At 38.1% G+C, this 17,079-nt stretch overlaps 2 protein-coding genes across 3 annotated transcripts; one reads left to right on the top strand and one right to left on the bottom strand.

The window, feature by feature from the left end:
• Nucleotides 1-808: 808 nt before the first annotated feature.
• Nucleotides 809-10,789, bottom strand: wu:fi75a02. 2 transcript variants are annotated; one of them, XM_027144658.2, is made up of 9 exons: nt 10,632-10,789; nt 8,022-8,327; nt 6,920-7,252; nt 4,329-5,973; nt 3,932-3,988; nt 2,844-3,042; nt 2,627-2,760; nt 1,634-1,705; nt 809-1,526 (listed from the first exon to the last, which is right to left on the bottom strand). In XM_027144658.2, the coding sequence occupies exons 2-9, from the start codon at nt 8,299-8,301 to the stop codon at nt 1,271-1,273; spliced, it is 2,976 nt and encodes a 991-aa protein (XP_027000459.2). In that variant the 5' UTR covers nt 8,302-8,327; nt 10,632-10,789; the 3' UTR covers nt 809-1,270. The 2 variants fall into 2 exon arrangements, with proteins under 2 accessions (XP_027000459.2, XP_027000449.2); XM_027144648.2 differs by having other exon boundaries at nt 809-1,529.
• A 1,666-nt stretch (nt 10,790-12,455) lies between these two features.
• LOC113641327 (vesicle-associated membrane protein 3-like) lies at nt 12,456-15,156 on the top strand. Its single transcript, XM_027144004.2, has 3 exons — nt 12,456-12,612; nt 13,255-13,386; nt 14,025-15,156. The coding sequence occupies exons 1-3, from the start codon at nt 12,610-12,612 to the stop codon at nt 14,238-14,240; spliced, it is 351 nt and encodes a 116-aa protein (XP_026999805.2). The 5' UTR covers nt 12,456-12,609; the 3' UTR covers nt 14,241-15,156.
• The last annotated feature ends 1,923 nt before the right edge of the window (nt 15,157-17,079 follow it).

Genomic DNA, 17,079 nt, shown 5'->3' on the forward strand with positions numbered 1-17,079 from the left:
ACCATCTAGAGTTGAAAATCAGGTATAGACATCTGATCTAACTGCTAATGGGCTTCATTATTAGTCGATGAGGACAAGAAGTGCAACGAAAACATCGTTCAATAATTAGATTCGAAGTTAATTCATTCATTTTCTACCGCTTATCCGAACTTCTTGGGTCACGGGGAGCCTGTGCCTATCTCAAGCGTCATCGGGCATCGAGGCAGAATACACCCTGGACGGAGTGCCAACCCATCACAGGGCACACACACTCTCATTCACTCACACACACAATTTTCCAGAGATGCCAATCAAACTACCATGCATGTCTTTGGACCGGGCGAGGAAACCGGAGTACCCGGAGGAAACCCCCGAGGCACGAGGAGAACATGCAAACTCCACACACACAAGGCGGAGGCGGGAATCGAACCCCCAACCCTGGAGGTGTGAGGCGAACGTGCTAACCACTAAGCCACCGTGCATGTTTACATGGAGTCATATATATTTGCTTCAAATGGCATTAGTCAGCATTTACAGCATTTAGCAGATGCCCTTATCCAGAGCGACTTAAATTTCTGTCTCATTTTTATACAACTGAGGGTTAAGGGTCTTGCTCAGGGGCCAAACAGGGGCACCTTGGTGGATGTAGGAATCGAACTCACAACCTTTCAATTGGTAGCCCAACACCTATATCTATCTATCTATCTATCTATCTATCTATCTATCTATCTATCTGGGAAATAACAGTGAACTGTTATTTCCCAATAAGTAAATATTTTTGGTGTACAGGTGAATAAGACAAAACTACATGTAAAAAACAAACACTGTGTAATGATATATGTGTAGTAGATTTATTTGAATCTTAGCAGCTTACAATTTATTTCACACCACAGATGAGGTCTGGCATTGAGCAAATAAAACGGTTTTACAGTAATTCACAGAAAACTTATTTTACTTTGTCATAGAACACAAAAATCAGAAGGCAGCAGAACAATTACCGAAGCTGAGATTTGCTGTTGATTTTGCTATTAGTGTTTTTTTTTTCCTTTTCTTTTTCCACTAGACACTGTAGGTCTGCTAACTGGTTCCTCAAGGGCTCTCCGGATTTTAAGCTTTCATAACTTCCTAAACTGTTTCTAATTCTACTCAAAGTCTCTCTAAATGAGAAAACTTCTGGTGTAAGGTTTTCTATAAGACCTAAAAGGATTGCCCAAGAGAGATGCTCCAATGAACCCTTAAGGATTTAAGCTAAGCAGGATAAGTGAAGAAGTTGTGTGTTTATGAAGCTTGACTAGTCCTCCAGTCCTTGGCGAATGAAGTAGTCCTCCAGTTCACTGAGTCTCTGGAGTAGCATGACATTCAGGTCTGCATCTTTCTTTTTGGCTCTACGGGATCCCTTTAATCGCAGAGAACTTAGGTTGGCCTTGGCTTTGCGTTTACGTGGTAAGGTAAAATCCGGGAAATCTAAAACTCTCTTTCGTTTTTGATGGCCGATGCAAACCAGCGTACCGTTCTTCTCTTTTGGCTCCTCGAAGATTGTCTCCAAGCTTCTGGGAGAATGGAAAATATGTGAGTCATTAAATTCCAACTGTGTAAAGCAATATGCAATAAAACTGGATAAACAACAAGAAAGAAAGCAGCACTGAGTCCAGACCTGTTTGGAGTTGGAGATTTGTAATTCTTGTTAGTGTAAATCTCCTCCAGACTAAACTCCTTCTTCTTTAATCTGATTGAGAACAGTTTTCAGATGAGATACAATAAATTATAACAGGGACTCAAAGAAAAAAATCCATCCTCATGGTTTGACACGAAAACCTTCTCAGCTACCAGGAGGAGGTCAGAGATTAATGAACTTTTTTAATAAGACAGCTTTCAACGTCTCAGACAGACAGACAGACAGACAGACAGACAGATACAGACAGACAGACCAAAGATGGATTTATGGATGGATAAACAGACAGACAGACAGATAGATAGAAAGATGGATAGATCGATAGATAGATAGATACAGACAGACAGACAGACAGACCAAAGATGGATTTATGGATGGATAAACAGACAGACAGATAGATAGAAAGATGGATGGATGTTGCAAACACAGACAGATAGAAAGATGGATGGATGTTTGGGTGGGTGGATGCATACAGACAGACAGACAGACAGACAGATAGATAGACAACTAAATATACAGGTTGGGGGAGGGAGAGACAGAGACAGAGACAGAAAGCCAGAGTGATGTACAGACAGATAACATTATAGATGGATTTATTTCCTTAATGCCATTTGCCTTTTACATGAAATGAAGGGACTAAAAATATTAAATTGGTCTATGTAATTCAAATAAATAATCTGTATAGAAAAATGCAGCAATTCATTGCGAAGTAAAAGATTTAAAGCCGACTGTTCACCATTTACATTAGATATTCTTCTTATTTATGCATAAATTTGAAGATCCAGAACACAGAAGGGTTTCTGAATTTAGTCCCAAAGTCTCATTGTCGTAATTAATAAAAGTTAATTAATATGTTCCTATGTAAACATCACACCAGCTAACCCATGAGCTTCTCAATCACTAAACACAAACCCGAAATATTTCAATAGAAACACGTTACTGTGTCCTACGGATCAGAGTCAGACACTGGCTCACCGCTTTGGTTTAGGGAGCCCCATTGGGGTGAGGTTTTTGTCTGGCTTGGGCACCGCCTTGCGGATGCGAATCTGAGAAACCCGTTTAGACCTTTGAGCTGGTTGCAACGAGGTGCTGGATTCATGAAGCTCCACCTATTGGAAACCACAGTTATTAGAAACCAACATGGTAACACTTATGTTGACTCAAATCCTGTAGTTAAAAGGGATGGAGATACCTGCTTGTCCTCTGCAGAGGCTCCTAGAGTCTTAAGATTTGGACCAGTTATGGACAAAGTGGACAGATTTTCAGCGGGGGACACCTCCAACTGCAGAACCTCAACGTTAAGGCTATATGGTGGAGTAATATCCGAGCTCACCTCTGGACTTGGGGAGGTCTTTATGGAGTGACGTGGGGAAGAAGACATGCTAGGTTTCCTATACAGATTTTAAAAAAAAATTGAAATGATCTGGCTCTTCATCTCCAGCTCAACACAGATTAGTCATTTGAGGTGAAAGCCCCAACAACTGCAACTGATAATTTAGAGCAGTGGTTCCCAAACTTTTTACAGAGATGTATGATGAAACCTCCGATGAATCGCTGTCTGTATCGGTGTTAACCGTAGCAGGGGTTGGAGAAACACCTTCAGCTGAAATGGAGGGACCCGGGGTGCAGTCAAAGGACTGTGGATCATCCAAGCTGCTTTTCTTTCTGTGACTGTAGGCCTAAATCTTTGCAGCCACTTATCCATTTTTACCCGCTTGTTAAATTGTGCTTTGGTCCTAACTGTGTGCGTTGGAATTACATGCGATACGTAAAGACGTGCACTTGAGTGGACACAGATTTTTGTTGACTGCAGATAGGGTAATTTGTTTGGATGTCATGAATTTGACCTTTTATGGCACTACCTGGCTACTTTGCTGCGAGTACACTAAAGGGTTCATGTCTTTATATTTAGTCTGAGAAATACATGTCTGGTTGAATATTAAGTGCGGTATAATTAACAGTACATTTTAGCATATTGTTCGCGTACCCCCTCCGTCACGTGGCGCACACCCGGGGGTACACGTACCCCAGTTTGGGAACCACTGATTTAGAGCAATCGAGTATTTCTATTACATGTTTTTCTTTGAGCCGACTGCATTTAATTTAAATATTTAATGGTTAAAGTGAAATGAATCAAAGAAGAAAAGCTCTATTCTATATTCACTGTGCTTCGGGAGCAAAATAACCCAGAACACAATCAGTTTTCTTGATTAACCTTAAAATAAATTCATGATTAGAAAAGCTTAAAAGGGAGCATATATATATTTGCACGAGACCCACCGCGGTGAAGTGGTTTTCTTTCCGGGAGGAGAATCTTGAGCGATTTGTTGAGCATAGCTAAGGATTAGTGTAAAAGAATAAAAGAATCAAGAGTCATATTTCTCAACAAAAACACAAAACAATCTCAATGTATGAAGCAGGCATAAGTTTCAGATGAATCACAGCATCTATACGGTACTTTCAGGACATACTGAGTGACTGATTTAGCGCTTGAATCGTAGAGAATTTACAAGAAATCTGGTTGATTTTGTTTAACAGCACACATCACAAGACAGCATAAGGAAATGTAATTGGGTTATTTTTTCCAGTTATTGGTTTTTGGAATACCGAACAAGTAGCGCGTTTGCTGCGATACATCTGAAGAAGAAAAATGACCAATATTAACTTGATTACTCACCTGTGATCATTGTCCAGACCTGGTGGGCTGGAGTAATCAGCCAGGGGCTGAACAGGAGAACATTTGGTCTGAGCTATAATCTGATGCTTCACAGTATTGAGCAAAGACGAGGAGGAGGATGTGATGGAAAAATGGGGGCGGATGTGTGGTAACCCCAATCTGAATGACGCTGGAGAGGATATGGCTAACACTGTACTCAGGCTTGCTCTAGGGAATCTCCCTTTTCTCAAAACAGGCATAGGGAGATATGTGGGAGTCTGAAATGTCTGTGACGTACTTAGCAGATGAAGGAGTGGTGAGGAAGGGAGGGTCGGGTGGACACGTTGCTTTGAATGAAATGCGTGAACACTGTTGTCGTGTCTCACGACAGGCCCCCAGGTATCCATTTTTAACTTTGGAAGGGGTAGGAAGACCACGTGACTGGTCCTAAGTGAAGGCCATTTAGAGACGGAATGGTGGTGTTTAAGTTTAGACGCGATTATGTGGTAACTCCTCAGAGGTAAGACATTCTTGTTGGAGGGTCTATTAGGACTCAAGCGGCAGGCAAGGTCATCCAGGTGATATAGAAGATTTGTCATACTGACGTTAGACTGGGTTCCTCTATGTAGCAGTTTTGTTGGCCCATTCTTCAGACCTGACACTTCTGAGCCAGTCCAGGGCAAAAGAAATCCCATATCTGAAAGACAAGCCTTGTAAGACTCCAAAGTTCCAAACACCCCTGGGGTGACTAAAGTGCGATTGGGATATGGGTAAGATTTTATCCTTAAACAGGTCAATGTTCCATTCTTTGAGGAGAACTGGGAACCTATAACCTTTGAGAGTTTCCCTTTTCCCATTCCACTCTGATTTGTCCGATCATCATAGTCAGGATTAGAAACAACTCCTAAAGGTAAAGCTTTGCTTAAACCAGGCATGATCTCCGACAGGGATGGGATTTTGAACAAGGTAGGAAAAGAAACAACTTCAGAAAACGGCCACTCTTCCTTTTTGGTTATTGTACTAGAACCCTTTGAGGACAGAGTCATGATGAAGGGAGCAGGACAAGTTTCAGATTGGTCAGCAATACTAGACTGGCTGACGAAGTGAGACCTAGTTGTCATCAAGTCTGGTGAGGGATGTCTCAACAGGATAGACGTTCCTTCCGGCTTACAGTTTTTAACACCGGAACTTGAATCTGGACTAGGATCCTTGCACGATTTTCCGTCCCCTGAACTTTTAAGAACTTCACTACTGAAAGAAGGCACCTTAAGTTGTGCTGATTCATGTAAACACTGAATGCTTGCATCCAAGCTCATAATAGACTGAGGCTTTAGATAACAAAGTGGCTCGTTTGGGTCATCTCGTTCGTCCGTTTTCCCGAGCAGCGTATCCTGTTCCATGCTCAAGTCTTCAAAAGCCGAAACCCGTAAACAGTCTCCAGCTCCGAAAGCCGTATTCACCTGTGCAGATAAGCTTCCGTTAAGTCCCGTGTGGACCAGGAGCTCGACGTTATGATTACAATCAGAGTTATGTGCAGAGGAATCGATCGCCGTCCCTGAATCGATCCGCGGATGGCATACAGCATCCCTACTTCCATGACTAACTGATCCCTGAGAGGATATCTTGTATATGTCACCGTCTTCCTTTTCCTCGATTGAGAGACTTTCTGCAAGAACGCAACGATAAAATACGTCAAGTGTCATCAAGATATTTCAGTATTTACAGAGTTTCTTCTTAAGCGGAACTGTTTTATCGTACATTGATAGAGTATGTGACAAAACATCAACCAGGTGAAACATTTCTCCAAAAATGAAAAATTTCATAAAGGGATAGACATTAACATTTTAATATCTGGTATCTATCTATTCAGCTTTCTTAAACGAGCTTTCATTTGATTAGTGGTTTATTAAAATAAAAAAATAAAAAAGGCGAGACTGCTCAAGGCTCACCCTTTTTGATGTTTATTTTGTCTATTTGCTATATTACAGACACTAACTTAGTGGTGTTTAGTCTACTTGTCATTTGTATATATTACAAACATCTTTGTTGGACTCTTAAAGCCTTAAACATGGCACAGGGCAAACCCTTGGAGTACTGGGCGTTTTTTTCCCGGAACTTGATCAGAGTCAGGGTTTGCTGTTCCACAAAAAAACAAAACAAAAAAAAAACACAGTAGCAACCAATAGGTAAAATCAGACTATTGGTCTATTCTATGTGATATTAAAACCAATCACAGACAAGAGGAGGTCTTAGAACCAATGATGCATTAAGAGTTTTGTTTGCATGCACATCACAGTTAAATTATGGGTGGGCGATTAGTTCGGTTTCGAAACTGAAATTGATCTTCAAATTATGTATTTTTATTTTGACTTAAAATGACTTTTATTTTGTTTGAAGTATACGACCAGCTTTGCATTGTAGTTGAACGGTTTCACCTAATAATAAAAATTTAAACCTTTACTTTAATCGTAAGAATTGAAAGTATTCTCTTGATATTTAACAAATTAAAGATTCAAATATTAGAATAGCAAAAGTGCTTAAAACGCCCATCAATAATTTATCTCGTGATCATTTCACCCATCCAAAGTCACTTTTTGACAAAATATTTATACCACGAGTGCTGGATGGTGGGATCCTCGGAGCGGTCGACGTGCTCGGACACCCAGCGGTGAGGTTTCTTCCCAGGAGGTTGACTTCGCTGTGAAGGAGGGCTAAGCTTTTTCCATGTGCATTGCCCTGAACATGCAGCTGCTCGATCCTTTGCTCGACTGCCTCGAGCCGCTGGCTCAGGACTCCGAGCGTGCCTGTCAGCAAGCGCTTCATCTCATTTTGATGAGCAAAGAGAAAGCGCTCCAGCGGACCCAGTTGCTCTCCTTTTGGACATCCGGGAGGCGAAGCCGTTAAGGTCTGCGACGGTTTCCATTCTGTGGTTCTGAACATGTCCGCTAACGGAATAAACGAGAAATGAACGACGGTTGAATTGCATCGAAATTATAACCTCTGCTGTTTGTCCATCATGATCTTTAAAGGGCTTTCACACACCAGGAGACTGCAGGCCACTCCACTGCGGTAACCATAGTAACAGCAATGCTAGTACAATCTAAAATGAACTACGTGGTTATTTTAAACTCCTAGGCTAAATATCAAACAGGGAATAAAACACAACAGAGTGTGCTGCTATAAGTAAATATACAACAATGCTATTCCATTCCAGCACAACTGATCCTCTATTATTCTTCTTAAATTCCATTAATGAGTCGATCCTAACATTTTTTTTATTTATTAACAAATGATACATTCTTCTTTGTAACCACGTACAGCCTATATCACGTTTAACACAATGCATCAACCCGTTAAACTGTTCCCTCACCTGCCAACCGATTTTAACTTTCTTTTGAAATTAATCAGAAAAGAAAATACATAGAAACCGAAAGGCTCCATCGTAAAGACTGCAAACGTGATAGACTGTACCAAACTTACAATACATACCAATATACAATGAACGAGTACATTTTATTCACATATGAAGATTCTAGATGTGTGAATTATTTTGATCAGCCCTTTGCCTCTCTTTAAAAATGAATAGAAAATGATTGTAAAGATACATATAGACATGTATAAAGATATGCCGAAATCTGAGCTGCTTATGCCATAAGAAAACAACAATATTTTACAGTCTTTCTAATACTTGCTAAAAAGAAATACATCCTTTACCTTCATCTGTTCCAGCTTTGAAATGAGCATTGTTGCCCAAATCACCATTCAGTTCTGAAGAAGTCTGTTTCGGCTGTTTAGCAGCATCCAGGAAAACAAGACTTGATGTCTGAGGTTCCTGAACTGAATACATCATTTCATCTTCCTTCCCAGTCTCTGCTTTTGCAGTTCCTCTGTAGGCCATCACCAACAGGTCTTGATAGAGTGCAGACTGGGGGCAGGGACCAGTTGAAGCAACCTGCCGTGTTTCGTTAGTATCGGCCAGAGGGTTCGATAACATCTTCAAGGACTGATGGACCAGAAACTCTAGGGTGGGGAAAATATATTACACATCTTATGTGTACAAAGCAACGTATGTCTGAGACAGGATACATGTGAGCAGTTGAGGTCTTACTCAAAAATAACAAACTAGGCCACCTTCACCAATCTGCCCCATTCCCACTTTTCTTCCCCATTTTAGTACTCGATAATGATCCGATGCCGACATCCTCACAGTAAGCAAGTTTTTTCTCTACACGGCTTACTTGTCAAATGATGCAAATGCCAGCGGCAACACTGTACCATTTTTAAGACCACTGATATTCCGCATTCTAAACTGTGATATACTTCATGTAATGTAAATTCTCCACGCCAAACTCCTAAGGCCTTCCATCTGTCAGTGGATCACCAGCTTCCTGACAGGTAGGAAACAACAGGTGAGACTGGGAGGTGTCACCTCCAGCATTCGGACAATCAGCACTGGTGCTCCTCAGGGGTGTGTCCTCTCCCCACTTCTATTCTCCCTCTACACTTATGACTGCACTTCAAGTGACCAAACTGTTAAACTCCTGAAATTTGCAGATGATACTATGCTCATCGGTCTCATACAAGATGGCGATGAGTCTGCATACCAGCAGGAGGTGAAGCGGCTGGTGCTGTGGTGCAGTCAGAACAGTCTAGAGCTAAACACCCTCAAGACTGTGGAGATGATAGTGGACTTTAGGAAAGACTCCTCAAAACTACTCCCCCTCACAATATCCAACAGCTCTGTGTCATCTGTGGAGTCCTTCAAGTTTCTGGGCACTACAATTTCCCAAAACCTGAAATGGGAGTGCAACATAAACTCCATTATCAAAAAAGCCCAGCAGAGGATGTACTTTCTACATCAATTAAGGACGTTTGGTCTGCCACAGAAGCTGTCGATGCAGTTCTACACTGCAGTCATTGAATATGTCCTGTGCACATACATCCATCACCATCTGGTTTGGTGCAGCAACAAAACAGGACAGAAACAGACTGCAACGCAGGGTGCCCCCCTGTCCACTCCCCAGGACTTGTACAACACAAAAACCAAAAACCGGGCAGGAAAAATCACTACTGACCCTTCACACCCTGACACAACCTCTTACAGACACAGGAACAGTTTCTTTCCGCAGACAATCACCCTGATCAACAACTCACCATAATTATATTCATAGCTTCACAGCATAAGTACTGCATTATCAGAACTGTCAGTCATCACATCATCAGTATATATCACACTGCTGCATATTGTACAACAAGCATAATATTGCACAATATTCTTATTTGCACAACCATGTACTTACTCACACTTTATGTACATAACTGAACGGTCATATATTCCGTATTCATATTTAATACCCATAATATCTATTGTATCACATCTGCATTTTCTTGTATAGTCTGTATTATCTTGTATAGTATAGTGTTATTTATGTCTGTACTTTTAAGAGAGTCACAAACAGCTGGAACCAAATTCCTTTGTTTGTGTCAACACACTTGGGGAATAAACCTGACTCAGATTCTGATTCTCATGTAATGAATCCGATACAGGACGAGCGAGTGTATAAACCTGAATCATTTAATATGAAATCTGTTTATATCCATGTTTATTCTTTTATCAGAAGCTATTTCTGATCGATCGATCGATTGATTGTCACCTCTGAGCTCAGATTATTGTCTGTTTAGAGTTTCCTCATGTCGGTGTGGGTTTCTTCCAGCTTTGCCTGTTTCTCTGAATTCCCCAAAAACAATCCAAGTGGGTGGACTATGTCAAATTGCCCTTAGGTGTTAGTGTGTGTGCAATGCAGTAGTCTGGCTTCCCCTTATGTAGTTTTCCCCATGAAAACACCCTCAAACTAACCATGATAAAGTGTTACTGTAAATGAATGAATGAATGAATGAATGAATGAAAGAATGAATGCATTGATCAATAACTGACTAAAGCTATTTCTAACAGCACATACATTCCTCTTATATTAGATGTCATACCTTTGTATGTATTTGAGTTATTCAGTGCAAAACAAAACAAAACAAAACAAAACAAAACAAAAGGACATGCAGTGCTCTTGATAAACAATGCACGTTTGGCCTTCATGTGAGTTCTAGCAAGTCTGTAGTCTATAAATATGTCTGCAATCCGATGCATTCATGTCTTAGGATCTTATTTGTCCTTCATGTTTCAGAAATACAAAAGCTTTTTTTAACACTAGGTTAAAAAAAACACGACCTAGATGCCATAAGATTGCACAGGATGACTTGGCTTCACACATGAAAGTCAGCCATCTGATATATACATGATGTCTTATTTCAAAAATAACTACTGCATACCTTAATGGACTGTCAATCAACGAGTCTTAGTCCATCAGTGCAAGCTCTAGGGACAAGATGTTTTCTTTAAATTCGCTGATTACTTCTTGATCCATGTCTGTGTGTCCTGCTGGATGTAAATCGCAACAACTGTTTCCTGAAAACATTACTTCCGGTCCTCTGGTAGCTCGTATCCGATTGGTTGGTTTCAGACAGCAGTCGCAGCTCATTGGTTGTTCGGTTTTAGGCTTAAATGAAAACACTTTACTATGTTCAGTGTCCAGTTTGTCTTATTCAATTAAATCACGTTGTGTAATTAGTTTTCTCTTATTTTGGCTTTTCATTTGAGTATTTTGTTTACATTCTATGTAAAATTGTAATAGTCAACACAGATCTATCGACCAAAAACTTGCTCAGAATTCAATTAGATTTAATTAGATTTAATTCCAGTGTTAATTAAATTATTAACTCAATTAACACTAGAATTAAATATTTTCAATCTTTTACAGGTTAATCATTACAGCTACAAAACTTTACATATATATATATATTACATGCTGTGTACCTACATATGTACGATATGTAACATATATAGGTTATATATGTAAACATATATACAGCATGTAATATGTGGACCTTCCTGCTGCTGACTAACTTTTTGGAGATGCAGATTTCATTGTCCAACAGGACTTGGCACCTGCACACAGTGCCAAAGCTACAAGTACCTGGTTTAAGGACCATGGGATCCCTGTTCTTAATTGGCCTGCAAACTCGCCTGACCTTAACCCCCTAGAAAATCTATGGGGTATTGTGAAGAGGAAGATGTGATATGCCAGACCCAACAATGCAGAAGAGCTGAAGGCCACTATCAGAGCAGCCTGGGCTCATAACACCTGAGCAGTGCCACAGACTGATCGACTCCATGCCACGCTGCATTGCTGCAGTAATTAAGGCAAAAGGAGCCCCAACTATTGAACTACCCAAGTATTGAGTGCTGTACATGCTCATACTTTTTAATGTTCATACTTTTCAGTTGGCCCAGATTTCTAAAAATCCTTTCTTTACATTGGTCTTAAGTAATATTCTAATTTTCTGAGATACTGAATTTGGCATTTTCCTTAGTTGTCAGTTATAGTCATCAAAATTAAAATAAATAAACGTCCCCCACAGAGCCCTGATCTCAACATCATCGAGTGTGTCTGGGATTACATAAAGAGGCAGAAGGATGTGAGAAAGCCGACATCCACAGAAGATCTGTGGTTAGTTCTCCAAGATGTTTGGAACAACCTACCAGCCGAGTTCCTTCGAAAACTGTGTGCAAGTGTACCTAGAAGAATTGCTGCTGTTCTGAAGGCAAAGGCTGGTCACACCAAATATTGATTTGATTTAGATCTCTTTTGTTCTCTTTTGTTCATTCACCGCATTTTGTTCATTTATGAAAATTGCACAGTACTGTATATATATATATATGTATATATATATATTTGGGAAATATATATACACACACACACACACACATATATATATATATATATATATATATATATATATATATATATATATATATATATATATATATATATATGTGTGTGTGTGTGTGTGTGTGTGTGTGTGTGTATATATATTTATATATTTCCCAAATATATATATATACATATATATATATATACAGTACTGTGCATATATATATATATATATATATATATATATATATATATATATATATATATATATATATATATATATATATATTTAATGTTTTTACAGTGGCCCATTTTTTCCCATGTAAATGAACAGGTCCTGTTTGTGGTGTAAACGCGGTGTTTTTTTCCCTCCATCTCCCTCTGGCGGAGGAAAAGAAACAAGGAAGCGCACTTCATACTGTAGCAGTTTGCAGTACAAGGCACGGACTTTGTTTTTTTTTCTTTCATTCCACTTTCTATTCCTCCTTTTATTCACCGATTTCTTCGCTCAAGCCTTTCAGCAATAAAACTGAACGATGGTAAGTGTATTTCCGGCAGCTGTTATTATTCATAACCTGGGTGAATTTTGTGGATTTCTTTCTAACAGGTTATTTAAAAGGTACCTTGACCTAGAGGACGTGGGACCAGGTGGACACCAGGACATAACTCCAGGTGTAAACATGTCTCTGAGAATGGTTTAAAACCCATTAGGTTTACAACTTAGACTCAGTACAATTACAATTTTACCTTTAATAATTATAATCAAAGTCGTAATTATGATTAGTAGTAACCAGTAGCACCAGTAGTAATATTATGGTGCACAAAGCAGTTTACTTTGTAATACTTTGTCACGTGTGAACGCAAATAGTCTGTATTGTGACGTCATAAAACGGGGTACAGTATCCTAAGCTGTACTCTTACTGTCTGGTTTGCTGTTTCTGTTTAAAAGTTGCACCCTTGAGAGACGAGAAATGGGACCATTTAAATTTACAATTTGCAAAGTGAAATTCAATTCATTTTTGAAAGCAAAATTCAATTCATTTTTGAATTCAAAATTATTTATGAATGCAAAATTAAATTCACTTTTGAATGCAAAATTAAATTCATTTTTGAATGCAGTGACACTATCTGTAGGTTTAAACAATAAACTCGTGTTTGCTTGCATGCATCATTACGAATAGAGCAAATTGGAAGAGACTCAGAAGGAGGTGGAGGAGGTGAAGGACATCATGCTGGACAACCTGAATAAAGCAGAGGAAAGAAAAGAAAAACTGGAGGATCTGGACGAGCGCGCTACTGTGTTACTGAATAAAGTGAGCATGCCATCTTTTATATTTTCAATGACTTGCTACTGAATAAATAAAAGATTACCAACTGTCATTTAGTTTTTACAGAGAGTATATAAAGAAATAGTAAAAATAAAGGTTGTTTTTTTTAAACATCTTCCAAAGTAAAAGCTTTAAGAGGTTTAATTCGCCTTGTGCAAAAATCACTCTGTCATGTTACAGAGGAACCAGAAAGTGTGCAGTCGTCCATCCTGAAAACTTACTGACCATTTCAAAAGCACTGACACCGGACGAGTGTCCATACAAATCCCACTGAATGAGCTGTTACTATAGGAACTATAACGTATGTGAATAAGCGCATAATGAACCTGTTATTAGAAATACAGCTGTCAGTACAGTACAGTCAGAGCTGCTGTTATACAACATTAATCAACATCTTCTTACCAATCAGATTAGAGAACGCAACAGTACTTACTATAGTATAATAAAATATAATAACGAAGATAAAAAGTAGACTTTCAGTTAACTTGGTGCTTGGACCCCTAATGATATATAGAAAATTAATTACATTCGTTTTTCATGATCATCGGAAATAGACAATTCTGACCTTGATAGAGTATTTTTGCCTCTGTATTTTAAAGATATGTGTATATATTGATTTTTAGTCGCAGTCCTTCCAGAAGCAGACAAAGAAGGTGAAACAGAAGAAGAGGAAGGAGTATCTGAAGAGTAAAGCAGGACTAATAGCGCTTATGGTGGTGTTGGCACTGGTGATCATCGTCATAATTGCCATCATGTTCAGCAGTGAACACTCCGGTGACGGTGCAAGTGTGCAGAGAGCTGCTGTTACCTCTAAACCTAACATAACAGAACAGCTGTAAATCCTTGCCGAGGGAACACGGACGGAAAACAACAAACGTTGACCTTTAAACAAAAGTAACAGACACTCTGTATGTAAGGTGAATTATTGGACATTGTTGAAAATCACTAATTTATTTCTACACATTAGGCCAGTTTTAACTGTAAAGGTGCCAGAAGGATATTTTGCTTGCCCGGGATACATTTCCACCCATGACTCCTTTGTTGTTGCCACAATAAACAGAACAGTCCTTTTTCACTACATAGATCTTTCCATACAAAAGGAACATTTATTGCTGTGGATCATTTTTTAGTTCTTGGTCACAGCCAGAAAACCAAAATGTCAGTCAGAAACGATCATCAGACAAAATGATATTTAGGAACCAAAAATGTGGTTCTAGTTTTTCTTGAAAACGGGATTATTTTATAAAGGTATTTATGTCGATCGTAAAGAGGTCTCAGTGTCTTATTAGCGTAATTTCTCTATGTTGTAGACGTTGGACTTTGTATACTTAAGGAATCTTTGCATCCTTAAAAGTTCTTCAAGTATTGAAGCTCATTCAGGGCAGCACAGTGGTGGTAGCATGGTGGTGGTAGTATGGTGGTGGTAGCATGGTGGTGGTAGCTTTGGCTACTGTCTCAGGTCCAACTTGTATCTAAGTGAGTTTTCTGTGGGTTTTCTGGTTTCTTCGTACTGCCGCTAAAGTTGAGTGAATAGACTCTTGGTACGAAAAAGTAGTTATGGCTTCCTGGCTCAGGATCCACCATACAGTAACTCTTACCTGAATAAAGTGCTGAAAATAAATGAATAAATGATACTCATCACAGCAAACATTCAGTATATTCATGTTTCTTTGCTATTAAAAAAAAGTAAATGTTTTTTTAAGCTGCTTTGTGACATTGTTAAAAACACTACACAAATAAAATATAATAAATTTGTGACTTTTTGTTGTTGTTTTTTTATTTATTAAAAAAAATTAAACAAAGGAAAGAAAGGCAAAAGAGGTGACCAAAATGACAAAAATATAAGATAACGAGACCGGAATATTTCTTCAAAACTATTGTGTTACATTAAAAAAGGTTTAAAAGTTAAAAAATGATATAATAATAATAATAATAATAATAATAATTGAAAATAAATAAATAACAAACATCATAAAATAATATATGAAATATATCAGTACAAACTTTTAACACCAGTTGCTTCTGTAGGTTGTAATTTGATTTATTTATAATTATGATATTATAATAATTGCAACTCTATGTGTAATTGGAAGCAAACTGATGTTCAAATTTATACTGAAGAATACAGATACATTTTAAATCTTAAACGACGACATCGCAATATCAGCAACATCTCAGCATAGTGTAATGTTATATAATATCTTTATTTATTTTTTTTTAATTTTTATTGTACAAGTAAAGGAAAGGTTTTGTAAATCTGATGTTTATTCGATAAAGACTCTACTCTCAATGTGGTGATCCATTTCATCCTTCTTTTAGACTTTATACTTCGATACATCATAATAGGACAGAGTTATTATTTATTAGCTTTGCTCAGATTAGAAGTCAAAAATAAATAAATAAATAAATAAACAAACAAACAAACAAACAAACAAACAAACAAACAAATAAGAGAAAAAGACACGTTGTTAACAAGTTTCAGGATTAACAATTCAGGATTAGTTCATCAGAGCCTTTGCATCATTTGACCCGAAGTTTGAACCTGAAGTACTTATCATGTGTAAGATCCATACAACACTGTAGTAGCTTTCATTTCTGGCTTTTGAATTTGGCCTGTTATAGAAAAGGTTATTATTAATTAATATGATTAACTTTCAGCAGTTTAACAGAGATTCTTACAGAGGTATGAAGCACCAGGGGTGGGCGATATGGCAAATTTATCTATCTATTTATATATATACACATAATACCACAGCACTGCCGAAATCTTAAATCTGATTGGTCAGAAGATGTTGAGTCATTTTTTTTCCACTGTATATTAATGCGCTCTTACTAATCCAGGGACATGTATGGCAGAGACTCTACATAATTTTGGAAGGAGTCTCCAGTACCAGTGTTCAGTGTTCAGCTTTCTTGGCAACACAAGACTTTTTATTTTTGTCTCTTTTAAAAAAAAATAACTAGATGCTGGTTGAGGACTGAGAGTTTATAGCTGCTATATTGTAAATGATAACAGCTAACGTTATCTCGTCTCACGGTCGCTACGCAAAACATCGAATGTAACTATAAACGGTTAAAAATTAAAAGGCGAATTTATTAATCCAACAGTTTCAAAATGGTTTGCAAACTGTTGTAGAATTAGAGGGAATGATACACTTTGTGATATAAAATTATGAGAAAATAATAAGTTTGGTGTTATTTATTTTCCTGTTTGCATACTACTCTTACTGGTCATCTTTAGGATACTATACTGTAGATATCAGGGTATGATGTGGTTTCACGAACATCAAGTACAAAAAAATAGCTAAAGTTGAGACTATCAGAGACTATATCAGTCCAGAACTTAGAAAAGCGTATCACGTTATTGTATCGTGATATTCATATCATATCGTATCGTCATATCGCCCAGCCCCAGTTTGGCACAGTTCAATATGTCATTATTGCAGTGTCAGAAATGGAAAATAAACAAACAATAAATAACATATTACAATAAAATGGAATCGTCCATATCATCATAATCATTATCAAGCATCAACCGTCTCTGACTAAATACTAAAATGCTGTATAGACTCAGGACGTGTTTGAGCTTCACATTAACATGTCTGCTATTTCTGAAACTACAAAATAAGAATTCTGAAGCCTGTAGTGTCACTTGTGTAATGAATACTATGTTCTTTA

The sequence above is a fragment of the Tachysurus fulvidraco genome, chromosome 26 (assembly GCF_022655615.1).
Source record: "Tachysurus fulvidraco isolate hzauxx_2018 chromosome 26, HZAU_PFXX_2.0, whole genome shotgun sequence".
NCBI classification, from domain to species: domain Eukaryota; kingdom Metazoa; phylum Chordata; class Actinopteri; order Siluriformes; family Bagridae; genus Tachysurus; species Tachysurus fulvidraco.